Here is a 17,596-nt window from a genome sequence, read left to right as displayed (position 1 = left end):
ATAAGATCTAATGAGAATGTACAGCAATTTTCACAAATATAAATGCATTAAGTCAGTAATTTAACAACCACTGTCACTTGAACTGAACCCTGAAAGAAAATATAAATACTGAGTTCATTTCATTCCCATCATTGCAAAGCAATAGGAAGGCAATCTTATTTGTGCAAATAAGACTACAATTCCAAGACAAAGTAACCACTCAAAAACAGAATCAGTGTCACTGCCATTTGTTAGCTAGGTCACTGATTTTCCACTTCTCACCCTAAATGGAATAAACATTAAGTAAATATAAAGCAAACTGCGACATGAGTATCCAGCACAAATTTAGCTCACAGTTCAACCGCCAGCCAAAAGGGATGACACATTCTTCCTGTCCAACTTCATGGTGTTTTAAAAATTGAACAAAATGGAATTTTCATTATGAACCTCCTGATGTTAAAGTAAATGTCATTATTCTCAGTACAATTCTTCAGTCACTGTGATTATTTTCGATAGCTACATATTTTGTGTCAGAACAGATTTTGGCCTCAGCTGTAAAAAAAAAGTGCCTAAATGTGTCCTCTTGCCTTTTATATTGGATGGATTTTTTTTTTAAATGCAAGGACCAGTTTGATCTTTAAGCTGTTGTACATGATTTGATTAAACAGGAGTTACTGTGTGAGAGAGGCAGGAAAGACAGAAAAATCTTTAAGGAAATGAACATCAGTTTCCATAATGAGCAACCAATCAGCAGTTTATGAGTGACTGGCATTTAAAGAATCTGTCCCATTATTGCAGCAATTAAACAACTTCAACATTTTATTGCAGTCAAAAAAAAAATCATAGCCTCATTTACTTCTCAATAAATAGGTAACACCTTAGTCTACTCTGAGGCTAAGTATTTAAAGAATCATATTTAAAGAAACAGCAAATTCACAAGCATTTTTTGGCACTTCCTCTCCTTCTGCACTACTTTTTCAGTCATTTAATTCCCTCACTGAGTCCTTTCACCTTACCACCATTCCATCCGAGATGAATCACAACATTTTCTCAACGGAGAGAGATTAGGAGGTGTAGAGGAGATAATAATAAGGTTCAATGTACACTAATCTCAAAAGGTATTAAAGGCAAAGAAATTGCCTAATAGAATATTGTCCCTCAATATCAGGGATTGAAATTGTTTAAAAAAAATTGATGCTTAAGTAGTATTCAGATTTGAACTGAACATATTAGGTGTATTGAATTTATTCAGGCTGCCAAAACTCGAATATATTAATGGTAATTGGATTACATAGTTTTTTCCCCTGTTCTATGCAATTTTAAAATGATTTTTACCTGGTGTAAATCATGTCAGCCACTTGATTACGTCTCACCAGTCCAGTGACCTACCACTTTCCATCATGAGTCAGCTTTACAATCCCAGCATAAATAAAACTATGCTAAACTCATCCTATTTCAAACTAGTACTTCTGAAGAATACTTTTGTAAGCATATTTTATCCTAAATACTCCAATGTGATCATTTTCATTAACAATAATTGTGTTCACAAAAACACTTGTTTCTGCAGATTACAATATCCTGGCTCTGCAATTTTTTTTAAAAAAATCACATTTTGAAATTCCTTTTGATCTTTGCATCTTTAGAGACATGAATTATAGAACTAAATATGAGCTTGTTTTGTTCATTTTCTATCAATATTTATAATATTTTTTGTAGATCATACAGGGGCAAGCATTGAGTTGCCAAATTGTTAGAATACCTGTGAACAAGTTTGAAACAAGGTTTGGGCCCATCACCTAAAAATGATGAAAGGAACTGACTAAAGCTAATCCATCTCTGCTTTCTTCTCTCTCTCTCAATCCTTCCAAGTACAAGATCAATACAAACATCCAAAATACCTACCCTTCTTCTTTACAGTTTCTTGGATTGGTTCTGCCTCTCAGTAGGCAGCCGACATCTCAATGATTCACATGTCTCACTTATTCATTGTTTTTAATCCAGCAATGTTTGCTATTAGTCATTTTCCACCTGAATTTAAATGTAAAACCACTTTCATCTCACTCAACTCAAACAAATGGAAAAATGCAAGTTTTAAAGACATACTCAATCCGTGGTTTAAATATAAAGCTGCTCTTAAAATCGTTGGGATGCTGATCACCAGCTAAATAGATGATTATAAATACAAAACAGAATAGTCAACAGCTATATTCCTTACCCATCCAATAGCTTTGGGGAACGGTCCTCTTTGATTTTCAGGGAATGAAATGGGAGGAGCTATTAAAGATCGTTTACTTCTGTGAAGAATAGTGCTGTTTCCAATCTTCACGGCATCCTTGAAACAGAAAAGTCAAACAGAAAAAGATATTAGGAAATGTATATGCATCAAAGACTTCTAAAAACACACATCATCTGAACTTTTGTCACAGTTGTTTAGCAGTGGCAGTTTTAATCTTGAGTTCAATTTTCAAACTAAACAATAAGAAACTTGAAATGCAAGAGATATTGGAATACATTGGAGGAACTCAATGGGTCAAGCAGGATCTGTTGGTGGAAAGGAATTCTTGATATGTCCAATCGAAATCCTGCATTAAGACTGAATGGAAAAGGAAGACGGCTAATATAAAAAGGAGGGAAAGTGGTGAAACAGGAGCCTGTGGTGACTGGTGAACTAAAGAGAGGTGAAATATGACAGGCAGATCAAGCCAGGCGAGGAGGGGTGGGTGACTGCAGCTACCATTGCTGTAATCTGGTAAGTAAGGGTGGTTTAAGAGGAATCATATGGGGGAGACAGAACCGGAATGGGAACAGGAACGTAGGAGCAAGGGTGAACAAAAACTGTCTCACTAAACGCAATCCATACTTTAGTACTGAATACCAACATTTTCTTAATACAAGTTGCATTATGTTGACTCTCAATCAATGGAAGTTTATTTTGTGTCTGTCAATAACAAGATATGCTTCCAAATAGAATATACTATAGGGTAAGCAATGAGAAATATTTAAGCCTCAAATCTGTTTTGATAGAGTGTTAAATTAATTAGGCCTTTCAGTTGAGTGAATGGAGTTCTAAATTGACTTCTAGTACAACATGATCTCTGAAACTGGTTAATCACTAATTCATTTTAATGATCAATAAAACACCATTTAAACATTAATTATCTACTGTATTGTGATGGGGAGAGACAGGTTGAGGGTACTTGAGGATGCATAATTTTTGTGTTGCAAGAAGTTAATTTACCTCATCTTTTTCAAATTATGATGTTCCAGACTTACTGGTCACATTCATCTCCCTCATGATAGAGCTGATGCCATGCTTGCCTTATGCATCTGCAGTGCTGTCAACAACACTGCCCCCTATTCCATACCATTCCATGAGCAGGGTGGGCTGCAAATGGTATTCAAGGCTTTAGATAACCCCATCATTGTAAGAGCAAACACGAGGAAATCTGCAGATGCTGGAAATTCAAACAACAACACACACAAAATGCTGGTAGAACACAGCAGACCAGGCAGCATCTATAGGGAGAAGCGATGTCGGCGTTTCGGGCCGAGACCCTTTGTCAGGACTCATCATTGTAATAAAGGGAAGGTTACTGTCATTCAGGACATCTAAAAACATTCAAAATTGATTTTAAAATATATATATGGCTTGTTCAGTTCAGTGGTGTTGAGGGTGTAGTGGGAAGAAAGTGAGCCCAATAATGAAGCTCAAAAAAAAGTCTGCAAATGCTGGAAATGCAAAGCAACTCACACAAAATGCTGGTGAAACTCAGAAGGACAGGCAGCATCTATGGAAAAGAGTAAACAGTCAAAGTTTTGGGCCAAAACCCTTCTTCAGGACTGGAAGGGTAGGGGAAGATGTCTGAATAAAAAGGTGTGGGGAAGGGAAAAAGGCTAGCTGGAAGGTGATAGGTGAAACCAGGTGGGTGGGAAAGGTCATGGGCTGGAGAAGAAAGAATCTAAAAGGAGAGGAGAATGGACAATAGGAGAAAGGGAAGGAAGAGGAGACCTGGGGGAAGTAATAGACAGGTGAGAAGAAGTGTAAGGTCAGAGTGGGGAATAGGGGAAGGGGGTTGGGTGGAATTCATTCACACGAAGAAATCAATATTCATGCCGTCAGGTTGGAGGTTTCCTGTCCCATGATTCTTTCCCTTCTCCAGCTCTGTATCACTTTAGCCAATCACCTTTCCAGCTCTTAGCTTCATCCCACCCCCTCCAGTCTTCTCCTATCATTTCGCATTTCCCCCTCCCCCCACTACTTTCAAATCTCTTAGTATCTCTCCTTTCAGTTAGTCCAGATGAAGGGTCTCGGCCCGAAACGTCGACAGTGCTTCTCCTTATAGATGCTGCCTGGCCTGCTGTGTTCCACCAGCATTTTGTGTGTGTTGTTTGAATTTCCAGCATCTGCAGATTTCCTCGTGTTTGGAATATAAGGTGTTCCTCCTCCACCCTGAGGGTGGACTCATCTTGACACAAGAGGAGGCCATGGATTGACATGTCAGACCTGGAACAACACTGGAATTAAAATGTTTGACCACTGGGAAATTCCACTTTTGGCAGGTGGTATAGAGATGCTCGATGAAGTGGTCCCCAATTTTATGACAGGTCTCGCCAATGTAGAGGAGGTCACATCGGGAGCACCTGACACAATAGACAACCCAACCCGATTCGCAAGTGTTGCCTCACCTAGAGGGACTATTTGAAGCTCTGAATGGAGGTGAAGGAGGCAGCGGCAGGGATAAGTGCCTCAAGGGAGATTAGTCGGGAGGGACAAATGAACAAGGGAATCACAGTCCCTGTGGAAAGCGGGGTGGGGGGGGGGAGATAAAGATATGTTTAGTAGTAGGATCCCTTTGGAGATGGAGTATGTTGCGGAAGATAATGTGTTGGATGTGGAGGCTGATAGGTAAGGACAAGAGGGACTCTAATGCAATTACAGAGTCAGGAAGATGCGGTGAGTGCAGATGTACAGGAAATGGAAGAAATGTAGGTGAGGGCAGCATCAATAGAGGAAAGGAAAAAAAAACATTCTTTTAAGGAGGAGGATGTCTCTGATGTCCTGGAATGGAATGGAAAGCCACACCCTGAGATCAGATGCGGCAGGGGCATAGAAACAGAAAAAAGGAATAGCATTTTTACAGGAGGCAGGGTGGGAAGAAATATAGTCAAGATAATGATGGGAATGAGTAGGTTTATAAAAGATAACGGTTGACAGTTGGTCCCCAGAGACAGATATTAAGAAAGATGTCAGAAATGGACCAAACATATTTAAGGGCAGGGTGGAAGTTCAAGGCAAAATTGATAAATCTGTTGGGTGCATGAAGCAGTGCCAATGACAAGAACAAAACCTTTATTCTCCACTTTTCATTATCTACAGCCCTCACAGGTCAGTATGGTGGCTATAAGTCCCAAATATCATTGGAGTACCAAATAATGGGATGACCTAAATGCAGAAATCCCATCAGAGTCACAGGAAGGTCCCATGACAGGAGGTGCCATATCAAATTGTTCCATTGGTGAGATTTGATTACAATAAAGTGTATTAATCTAATCTACTCCAGGTTGAATACATTTTCAATAAACAACTTTTTTGAAAAATTCTAAACATCGTAACTACATTCCTCAGTAGTTTGAGCAGATGCCTGCCGAAGTGATCCTTGCCATCACCTAAACGGTTACTAGCAATAACAATAGAAAATAGGTCATTCAGGAGTTGACAAGCTAACACTGCAAAAGCAAACAAAAGAAATACTGTCTGCAAAGCTAAGAGTTTTTCACCTTAAAAGTGAAATTATAGCCTGAGCTGCTTTCTATTGCCTGTGCTTTTCTTTCAAATTCCTTCACTGCATTCACCTCTGGTCATTTATCTGCGCCATCATTCAATTCTCTCTAGACTGTGTTCTCTTGCATTCCTCCTCCCTCATCAGTCATCGTATATTTCATTTTCTTTTCTCTGGCTGGCTGTACTTCATTACCTAGAAAGCCCCTCTTTTTTCCTAGGGTTTATGTGCAGCCGAAGCCAGTGTCAGAATTAGATTACTTTTTTTGCAAAATTCTTCCATCTGTATATGAAGTCACTTTATCTTAGAATGAAACATCTTTGGATAGAAAATGAAGATGACAAATAAAATGTGATTCTATTATGAAAGTAAAGAAAAAAGAACCTTCATTGGTAAGCTGCATTTTATGTCTTCAGGACATCCCAAAGCACTTCACAGAAAATAAAAGTATTTCTGAAGTAAACCAACTGTTGAATTGCAGGGAGCCACAGCACGCAAATTGTTAGGAGCAAGATATTTCAAAGAGCAATGAGAGAAGTGACAAGATAATCTGTTTCAGTGATGGTTGCCAAAGGATAAATGTTTGACAGGAAGCCAGGAAAACTTCCTGCACTTCTTCAAGAAAAGGAGACCTTATACGTCCATCAAGGGCCATGGTTAAATGTCGCATCTAAAATATGGTACCTCTGGATTTTGGAAACTCACTTATTACTACATGCAGACTACGGCCTTAGTTAGAGCTTTGTTATAGCTCTTTGCTTATCTAGCAAAAGTACTGACTTTGAGAATATAAAATTCTTGATTTCAATGACATCGGACTATTATTTATGCATCAAATATCACAAGGGGGATGAATCTTGTATGCAAATAGAACATATTAATATATTAGTATATTAATATATTACACTGATACATACAAAATCATATTCATTACATTGCTATGTTAAACTTGAAACCTTATTTCAAAAATATGAAGTAATATATGCTATTGTTTTTTTTTAATGGATGCATTCCTGGAGTTTACACAAATTGAAATCCGAATCTTTAATTTCAGTAGTAATTTATGCATTGATAGCATTGATGTATTAAAAATACATTTATTTGAACTAATGGTATAATAAAAACAATAATGTGATACCACATTGAGAAAGTCTGGTTATTTATGTGTCTAGGTTCCACACAACAGAAGCAACCGAAGTCAATTTTTTTTATTTTAGTTCATTATTTTGTGTGATTATAGACATATTTCAACTGTAGCAAAATCATTTAATTAAATAATTAAACATTGTTCCACTTGTACTAAAAATACTGATTTAGAAATATAAAATTAGAGGATATTGCCCCTAAAAAGAAAACTAGATGGATGTTGTAAATAATGGGGAAAAAACTTTGGCAACAGTAGGACAAAGAAGGGCCAAAGCCAATTTTTCACTCCAATTTGCTTGACATACATACAAACATTTAATTGCTTATATATTCCCACTTCCTCTTGTAACTTTACTTTTAAATGTATCAACTGATGTTTCTATGTATTTAAATTTGCAAATACAATACAACTTTTAGGTCTGGGCATTGCTGAAAAGCAAGATTTACCACTCATCCCAATGGCGAAGGAAATGACAATTTAGGGTGGGGATACTCAGTTTCTAACTTGATCTTTTAGCCAGTCATTATGTGACTGGCCCGGTTCAGCTTCTGGATAATTGGTTATAGACGGTGTAATGCTTGCCAGTGGTAATGCCATTGAATGTCATCGGTAGGTAGTTAGACCTCCCTTCTTGAAGAATGCTATTTCCTGACACTTCTATAGTGCACATATTACTTGTGCCTCTCAGCCAATACCACAATTTGGTGAAATCTTGCTGTGTGCATCATGGACAATTGGGCATCCTGGTATATTTGAAGGCAACGGGCATCAAAGGGAAAACATTCCAGTGGCCTGAGTCACACATTACATAATGGGAGATGTTGTAGTTTTCAGAAGTCATTCAGTCCAGCCCCGGGATATTATCACAGGAGATCCTGGGCCCCCAACTATTTTTAGCTGCTTTGCTGATAGTCTTCATTCCATCACAAAGTTAGATGAGGAGACCTTTGCTGATGCTTGTGCATTCTGTTGCTGTACATCTCCATTTCTGACATTATGATGGAAAGAAGATAATTGATGAAGCAGCTAAAAACAGTTCAGTTAGGAACAGACAGACAGACAGACATACTTTATTGATCCCGAGGGAAATTGGGTTTCGTTACAGCCGCACCAACCAAGAATAATGAAGAAATATAGCAATATGAAAACCATAAATAATTATATAATAATAAGTTAATCATGCCCAGTGGAAATAAGTCCAGGACCAGCCTATTGGCTCAGGGTGTCTGACACTTCTGTGATGATATCCAGGAGCTGGAAAAATATAACTTCAGAAACCACTTCCTTTGACTAATGTGTGATTCCAGCCATTGGAGTATCTACCCTTTAATCAACATCAAATTTAAAATTAATATATTATCAACATTCACACATTCAGTGGCCACTTCATTAATTACACCTGTACACATGCACATTATGCATGCAAACAGGGTCAAGAGATTATGCTATTGTTCAAAACAAATATCAGAATGATGAAGAAATTTAATCTAAGTGACTTTGTCTGTAGAATGATTGTTGCTGCCTGACAGGGTGGTTTGAGTATCTCAGAAACTGCTGATCTCCTGGGATCTTCATGCACAGCAGTCTCTACAGTTTACAGAGAATGGTGCGAAAAAAAGACAAAAAAAAATCCAGTGAGCAGCTGTTCTGTGTGCAAAAATATCTTGTTAATGACCACGGTCAGGAAAAAATGGCCAGAATGGTTCAAGCTGACAGGTAGCCAACAGTAACTCAGATAACCAAGTGTTACAACAGTGAGGTGTGGTAAAGCACCTGAATGCACAAAACATTGAACCTTGAAGTAGATGGGCTATAACAGCAGAAACCACACCAGATTCCACTCCTGTGCCTAATAAAGTGGCCTCTATGTGTATATGTCACCATATACTACCTTGAGAGTCATTTTGTCCATCTACTGCAATTCTAATAGGGTGCCTGGAAGTCCCACTGCCAACAATGACAAGGGAAGTCCCATTTACCTCATTTCTAAAATTTTGCTATTTGGTCCACATTTAGACTAGGGTGAAACAAGATCTTAAGCCAAGAAACTCCGATAACCTCAGTTTTGGCATTGGAAAGTTAGCTATTGTTGAGCGAGTGTTATTTGCCATGTCTACAACAAATTCCATCACTGTGTTTATGATTGAGAGAGAACTGATCGGGCAGTAATTAACCAAATTGGATTTATCCTGCAGTTTGCTTTGAACAGGACATGCCTGGGCAATTTTCCACATTGTCAGTTGCTTTCTCATTTATTACCTCACACCTAATGGCTTCCTGTACTTTTGAGAGTTAATAATTTCCTCGTGTTTACTAGCCTCATGCCTTGATGCCATTAATAAAGTCAGTAACAATGCAAAATACATTTCACACTTTATGTTTGATTAAAGAAAAGGCAGAACACATTCTATTTGCTTAACCCTATTAGTTATTGCCTTACAGGCAGGACTTTGTGCAATTACCTTGCCCTCAGTTTTTTATCCAGTTAGCTGATTTGCCAGATGGGAAGAGATTGCTTAAAAATCAATTTCAAGCAATTGAAACTAGATTGGGGAGCAGATTAGACCACAGGAAACCTTGGTAAAGATAAATACTTTAATAACATCAACAGGAAATCAGAATAATGCTGGATTCCTTTGTACAGAGTATGTAAGGCCATAGATGGAGAGAGGTGCATCAGCAGAAAATTTTATGCAAAATATTGCAGATGCAGATCTGATATAACAAAAAATGTTTGAGATACTCAATAAATTTGGGATTTCTCGAGAAAAAAGCATTTAGTCCCATAACAGTAAATGGTGTTGGTATAGACTGTGACTTGATGGCCAGTGGTGGGCCAAAGCTCCAGATTCAGTGCTGCTTGATTCTGACCTTCTATTCTGATGAAATAATTACCATCTTGAAATATTAATTATGTTTCCATCTTTGCAGTTACTGCATGGTCTTCTGAGAATATCTACATTTTTTGACTTAATTTACAACATGCCAACTGGAATCAGACAGTCAGCAAACTATCCTGACTTGGCTAGTGTAAGGCTTGGTTAATCTTAAGTTTTTATGTTTTCATTGGACCATTGCTAACTGAGTGGCAGATGGGGACAGATGTCGAGGAGAAAGTTTTCCTTGCCAAGAACCAAAGTGATATATTCAGTTAAGGAGGAAGTTTCTGGTCAGACTTGTTGAGAGTGGGGTGGAGTTGAGGAGTTAACAGTGTGAGGACAAAGGAGATCAGTGGTGAAAATTTAACCCAATTTATCTCATGGGAATTAATGATAACAAGTGCAAAAGTAATCTCTGCATCCCAAGTAATTTAAACTTATTAAAGGGATTATGTTAAAATTGTCCTCTATAATAGTCCATAAGAACATAAGATATAGGAGCAGAAGCAGGTCATTTGGCCCATCAAGTCTGCTCCGCCATTCAATCGTGGGCTGATCCAATTCTTACAGTCATCCCCACTCCCTTGCCTTCTCCCCATACCCTTTGATGCCCTGGCTAATGTTGTTTTCCTAATCTCACCTGTAAAATATGTTTTATATAATGCCTCTTTGTGATGGCCTTAGACGCTCTTTTCCTTGGTTTCATCTAGTTGAAGCGTTCCAGTAGCCTTGATGCTAATTCACTCTTTTTAAAGAGTGGGAGTTCCCAACCTGGGGTCCGCAAATCCCTTGCTTAATGGGAGGGGTCCATGGCATAAAAAAGGTTGGGGACCACTGATATAGAGTCAAGATGAGACCTGCATTTTTGAAGGACCAAACTGGCCTCCTGCCATCTGGGAAAAGGCACCGGAGCATTCAGGCTCTCACAACCAGATTACATAACAGTTTCTTCCCCCAAGCTATCAGACTCCTCAATATCCAGAGTTTGGACTGACACCAACTTACTGCCCTCTACTGTGCCTATTTGTCTTGTTTATTATTTATTGTAATGCCTGCACCGTTTTGTGCACTTTATGCAGTCCTGGGTAGGTCTGCAGTCTAGTATAGTTTCTTTTTTTTCTGTGTTGTTTTCTTGTGTAGTTTTTTATACTGTTTCATTTAGCACCATGGTCCTGAAAAATGTTGTCTCATTTTTACTGTGCACTGTACCAGCAGTTATGGTTGAAATGACAATAAAAAGTGACTCGACTTGACTTGGTTACTTGCACGCACACCTCCTTCTGTTCTAGTCAGCACTGATGGCAGTTAGAAGTGTGCAGAAGGTTGTTTGGTAATCCTCTGGGATGATTTAATTAAATAGCTACCAGGTTTGTACTTCCATCATTTGTGGCTCAGCAGAACAAGTTACAGCAGAAATCGAAATTCAACCTGTGTTTCATTGCCTTTGAACCAACTGGTTCTCTATTTTCTAGAAATCTCTCAGCACAAGAGATTCTGCAGTTGCTGGAAGTCCAGGGCAACACTTACACAAAATATCCTGTGAGTATAATAACCAATGATATCGACTTTGAACTGTAGCCATGTAACATAGCAAATGTGGCTCCCAATTTACCCCAGCAAGGTCTAAATAATTGTAATGATCACATAATCTACATTTTAGTGATATTGGTTGAGAAATGATTATCGACAAGAATATTGAGGATGACACCAAATTCTTCTTTAGATTTGGGCAATGTGATACCTTATGTCCATCTGAAAGAGCAAATGTTGTTGTCCTTTTTGTTTATGGTCCAGAAAGGTCTAAACCCATAAGAAGGCGTGCTGCTAATTGAACCACCCTTTAATCCAAATCCCAAAAGCAGCAATTAAATATCCAGTTGACTTGCTTCATATAGAGTACTTTAAAATTGAAATCAACCCAAATTCAAGTGTTTCTTGGATTTCTGCACAGTTATGAAACTAATTAGAGCAGTGCTCTAATTTTTATATAGCACAGCCATTTCTGTGTGTACTCAAACAAGATAATATGTTAGCTCAGTTGCTCTAATCCTTTGCAGTGCTGATGTGTGCTAATCCTTGGAGACAGGAGGTGTTTAGTGTCAAAAATCGTCATTTGTGTTAGGCACTGATATTAAAGCTGTACACTCATTTGATGTTATTGGCAGAAGAACTGCAAATACTGTCATTTTAAAGTTAACAAGCAATAAAACAAATTGTGCAGTAACTTTTTTTTGCTGATACATTAAGGCACACATCTGAGGCTTTGATCTAATCACTGCCATAATCTTGCACTTCTTTAAAAGTATTCCATGACTTGCTGTGTATGCATGCTGCTTCTCATGCACCATTAAATATCCATAACTGGAGATGGGAAACTTTTAATTAACCTTTTCCCTCTTTGTGACTTTGGATCTGTGGGTATTCTCAATGAGGTTTTTTTTTTGTTTACTTTTTGTTAAGAGATGTTTTGATAGGCACATGAACGTGAGGAAAATGAAAGGATATGGACACTATGTAGACAGAAGAAATTTACTCAGTTAGCAATTTGGTTACTAATTTAATTAGTTTGGCACAACATTATGGGCAGAAGGACCTGTTCCTGGGCTGTACTGTTCTATATTTTTCAGTAATTACTCGCACAATACTGCCATAAGGGCATGTCAACATAGCGGTTAGCACCAATCCTCACAGCTTCAGCTGCAAGATCAGAGTTTGATTCAAGCTGCTGCTTGTACGTTCTCTCCAAGACCATGTAGGTTTCCTCTCGGTGCTCTAGCTTGTTCCCATATTCCAAAAGACATATGGTTAGGCTTTGTGAGTTGTGGGCACGTCCAGTACATTCTATGCTGAGGAAAAATATTCCTCGAGGATGTGATTTGACACAAACGACACATTTCAATGCATGTGTTAATGTGCACGTGAAAAATAAAACTAATCCTTACATTGTACTAATAAATCCGCAACAAAAGGAAATGAAAAGGATCTGACAGGCAAGATGAGGCAAAATTCCAAGAGATTCTGCAAATATATTTAGAGCAAAAGTGTGGCCAAGGAGAGAATATGTCCACTTAATGATCAGCATTGTCATCTACTATATGTGCTTAACTAAAGAAAATGGGTAATATTCTAAATAAAAACAACAACCTTGCACTCAACACAGGTAGGACCAAAGAGCTGATTGTGGACTTCAGAAAGGGTAGAACAAGGGAAAACAAGCCAATCCTCACAGAGCGATCAGAAGTGGTGAGAGTGAACGATTTCAAGTTCCTGGGTGTCAATATCTCTGAGGACCTAACGTGGATGTAACATATTGATGCAGCTATAAAGAAGGCAAGGCAGTGGCAATATTTCATTATGAGTGGGGGTGGGGGTAGAGAGCTACTGCATGGGAACAAAGTAAGTTGCAGAAAGTTGTAAAATTAGTCAGCTCCATCATGGATACTAGCCTCTGAAGTATCCAAGACATCTTCAAGGAGCAGTGCCTCAGGGAGGCGGTGTCCATCTTTAAGGATCTCCAACACCCAGGACATGCCCTCTTCACATTGTTACCATCAAGGAGGGACTGAAGCCTGAAGGCACACATTCAGTGATTCAGGAACAGCTTCTTTCCCTCTGCCACCTGGTTTCTAAATGGATAGTGAACCCATGAACACTGCCTCACCACTTTTTTTATTTCTGTTTATTTGCACGACTCATTTTAACTTAACTATTTAATATACCTGACTGGCAGACCACAGTTTATGCAGTTCAAAGCTGTATCAGACATGGCTATAAGCAGTATTGAGCCCTCAGAGGGGATTGGATCGGTTCTCTTCCTGTTTACTCTGTGTACCTCAGACTTTAGATTCAACACTGAGTCACGTCATCTGCAGAAATTCTCTGATGGCTCAGCAATAGGTCGGTGTATAAAGTGAGGACAGGAGAATGAGTACAGGGCCCTGGTGGAGGACTTTGTCAAATGGTGCAAGCTGAATCATCTGCAGCTTAACGTCAGTAAGACAAAGGAGATGGTGATGGACTTTAGGAAGACTAAACCTACACTGCTCCCTGTTACTATTGATGGTGAGAACCTGGATGACAGACTTGAGTGAGCCAGAATGTACAAAAAGGGTCAGAGCTGCCTCCACTTCCTGAGGAGACTGAGGTCCTTTGGAGCATATAGACCTCTCCTTCACATGTTCTACCAGTCAATTTACAATGTCACCATTGTTTTAAAAGTGTAGCAGAAACAAGCCAGGAAAGTGCAGGCCAGTGAATCTGACATTGATGGTGGGTAACTTGCTTGAAAGGATTCAAGGAACCAACATTTGGGGAAGCAGGGTCTGACTGAGAACTGTCAGCACACTTTTGTGTATGGGAAGTCATTTCTGAAAATTCGTTGGAAGTTCCTCAAGAAGATTAAGGTAGGAAAGTGAATCTTGTTTACATGCACTTCAGCAAGGCATTTAACAAGTTCCCTCATGACAACTAGTCTAGAAGTTGGATCTCAAGGGATTCAGGGGGAGGTGTTACGAACCCACAGGTTTCATTTACTGTGGACTGTCGCTTTAAGAGTGCCGAAGTGAGGCGGGACTATGACGTCAGTCACAGCCTGACACTGGTGTTTGTGGATTTTAAAACATCGAGAGAGAGAGCGAGCGAAACTGAAAAGCCAATAGCTTCAGCTTTGTCGCAGCTCGGATCTGGAACTCTCCTATGCCCACAAGGGTGGGTTGATTATCGATCCAGTGCACATCAAACGTGTGGCTGTCACCTTGTATAAACCATAGGAGTGAATTTTTTGGGATATTCTGTGGAGACCACTTATGTGTTAACCCTTGCCTAAGTATGTTGTGTGGTAATCATTTGAAGATGATATCCCTGTGACAGGCCACTTTCGGTGATAATTTGTATGTGGATTTGGAACGACGATGGACAAGATCTACGGCGATTGTGATCTCATTTCCAGCATGGAACCTGTGGAATATCTCGTACTTACCTTTTCTCTCTGTTACAAACTGGATTACAAATATCTCTCTCCCATCATTTATCCTGGGGATTACTGAACTTTCCTACTTTACCATCTCAAGACTCTAAGCCTTGTTCCCCCTCCCCCAGAGCTCAATATAGTTTGAGAGTTATATTTACACATATTTATACACATAACACCGTTAACTTTTGCTTATCTTGGTTTAAGTTACTATATTATAAGTAGTTACTAATAAAGATAGTGGTTTTAACATCAAAACCAGACTCTGTGTACAGTCTATTGCTGCTGGTTCATTTCCAAGACGTTACAATTCATAACAGAGGTGATAGATTGGATTTATAATCAGCTCAGTAGTAGGAAGCAGAGGGGAATTGTTGTCTCACCTGACTGGAGACTTGTGTCTAGAAGAGTGCCACAAGCATTGATTGTAATTTATATAAACTAATTGAATGGGAATGCACAAGGCATGGTTAATAAGTTTGCTGATAATACTAAAACTAGGTGGTATTGTAGATGAAAGAGTTTATGAAAAATTACAGGAGGATCTTGACCAGCTAGTTATGTAGGATTGGCAAATAGCTTCGAATTCATATAAATGGGAGGAATGGTGGTTTGGGGAGATCAAACGAGGATAGGACTGATACAGTAGGGACATGAGGAGTGTAAATGGAACAGAAGAAGCTGGGGGGGGGGCAAGAGCATTGTTCTCTAAAAGCAGCATTACAGGTAGGTAAGGTGGTGAAGAAGGTGTTTGGCATGCTGGCCTTCATTAGTCAGGGCATTGACAATAGGAATTGGGAATTTTTTTTACAAATGTACAAGATACTTGTGAGACTGCACCTGGAGTAGCATATACATTAAGTCACCCTGTTATAGAAAAGAACTTACTAAGCCAGAAAGAGTGCAGAAGAGATTTACAATATTGCTGCCTGGACATAGGGACCTGAGCTACAAGGGGTGGTTGTGTGGACTAGGGCTTTATGCCCTGCAACGCAGGAGATTAAGAGGTGACCTGATAAAGGTTATAGAAGATCATGAGGGGCACAGACAGGGCACATAGTCTTCTTTCCTGGGGGTGAGTATGAACAATAACAGCTCATAGATTAAAGATCCGAGGCAAGAGAAGGACATCAGGAGTAGACTGTACATGCAAAGGGTAGTGAATACTTGGAATGAGTTGCCAGAAATGAGAGGTTGAGACAGGAACTCATCAGTTCATGTTCTTGATATGTATTTATTTTTTCTTTTTGTATTTACATGGTTTGTTGTCTTTTGCACATTGGTTGTTTGCCCGTCTTGTTGGGTGCGGTGTTTCACTGATTCTATTGTGTTTACTTGTATTTACTGTGAATGCCGGCAAGGAAATGAATCTTGGAGCTGTATTTAGTGATATACATGTACCTTGATAAGAAATTTACTTTGAGCTTTGACATTAGCAACATTTAAAAACATTCTAGAGTTTTCCAGGGTTTATAGGAGAAACACAAGACAGATTGGCTCAACGCGTACAACAAGCTGGAGAAACTCAGCAGGTCGGGCAGCATCTGTGGAAACGAGCAGTCAACGTTTCGGACCAAGACCCTTCGTCAGGACTCGGCCCGAAACGTTCACTGCTCGTTTCCACGGATGCTTTCCAGCTTGTTTCCAGCTCGTTTCCAGCTTGTTGTACATGTTGATTTGACCACAGCATCTGCAGTGTACTTTGTGTTTACAAACAGATTGGACAGGTTCGCTAGACAAACAGCCTGCTTGTGTGCTGTAGAACTCCATATGCATCTCTTCTCATCAGAGATACAGTTACAATCCAACTTTATACAAGGTAAAATATAGAACAATGTCTACCAATGTCTTTCATCCACTAAGTTCCTCTAGACAGTAAGGCTGGATTTATTTATTTTAAAACATTTCTTTTAATTACAAAGTGATTGTAAAAATCAGCTGCAGCATGCAAAAATATACAGGAAGATTTCCTTTGTCAATTATCAAATATGTCTTTGCTGTTAATCTGCACATCTGTAAAAAGATCGCCAAGATGAAAATCGTGGATCATATGTGAGGTGATTATATGACTGTACTGAGTGAAGTTAAAGCTAGCTAGAAATTTTCAGTGTTATTAAGTACAGAATTATTTATTATTATGGGCATAATTAGATAATATTCTTAGTACATAACACAAGTTGAGAAAGGATTAGCAATTGAAATTATTGCAGCAATTTTAATTAAGACAATTCTTTTAAAACTGCCCTCTTACCAACTGCTACAACCCACCACAAAGTCAACTAATTACTTTTATTAAAAATCCGCATCAGATCAACTATATTTCCTCCAGCGAATTCAGTCTTTTCTGTTATTATCCCTTACTACTTGGCAGTAATAACGCAGAACTCAACAGTATGTGTCAATTATAGACTTCACAGAGCTATTTGAAATAAACCAGTTCGAAATGGAAAGCACCCAACATACTAACAAAATGTTCTGAAAATTGTTTAATCTCCAGCTAGTGCCAATTATTTGATTGATAGATGACAAATATAAATCAAGCACATTGGTGTGGTTTAGGAATCATAGAGGCTAGACCAGAAAGGGATGATTGAGACACAGACAGGCTTGCCATGTCCCTGTCATTTTTATTTATATATTAAAACCAAATTTAAATCCCTTATCTGTCATGGTGAATTCATGACTGGCTGATCAGACTAAGCTATAGATTGATGACTGATTGACTGAGTAGCATGATATCCTGGACTAATAAGACAAAATTATTTTTGAATAACAATTTCCATACTGATATTTATTCCAAACATTACAGAGAGCTTTAAACAAAAAAGACATATTTCTCAAA

At 38.7% G+C, this 17,596-nt stretch overlaps 1 protein-coding gene across 1 annotated transcript in view; it reads right to left on the bottom strand.

Moving 5' to 3' along the window:
* Positions 1–17,596, bottom strand: part of cdh13 (cadherin 13, H-cadherin (heart)) — a 1,114,993-nt gene that overhangs the window by 695,772 nt on the left and 401,625 nt on the right. The window contains exon 4 of the mRNA XM_073070318.1: positions 2,195–2,311. Within this exon, the coding sequence (XP_072926419.1) occupies positions 2,195–2,311 (117 nt within the window). The remainder of the gene's footprint in view (positions 1–2,194; positions 2,312–17,596) is intronic.

This window comes from Hemitrygon akajei, chromosome 17, assembly GCF_048418815.1.
Source record: "Hemitrygon akajei chromosome 17, sHemAka1.3, whole genome shotgun sequence".
Lineage (NCBI taxonomy): Eukaryota > Metazoa > Chordata > Chondrichthyes > Myliobatiformes > Dasyatidae > Hemitrygon > Hemitrygon akajei.
This window is presented reverse-complemented; position numbering and strand designations above follow the sequence as displayed.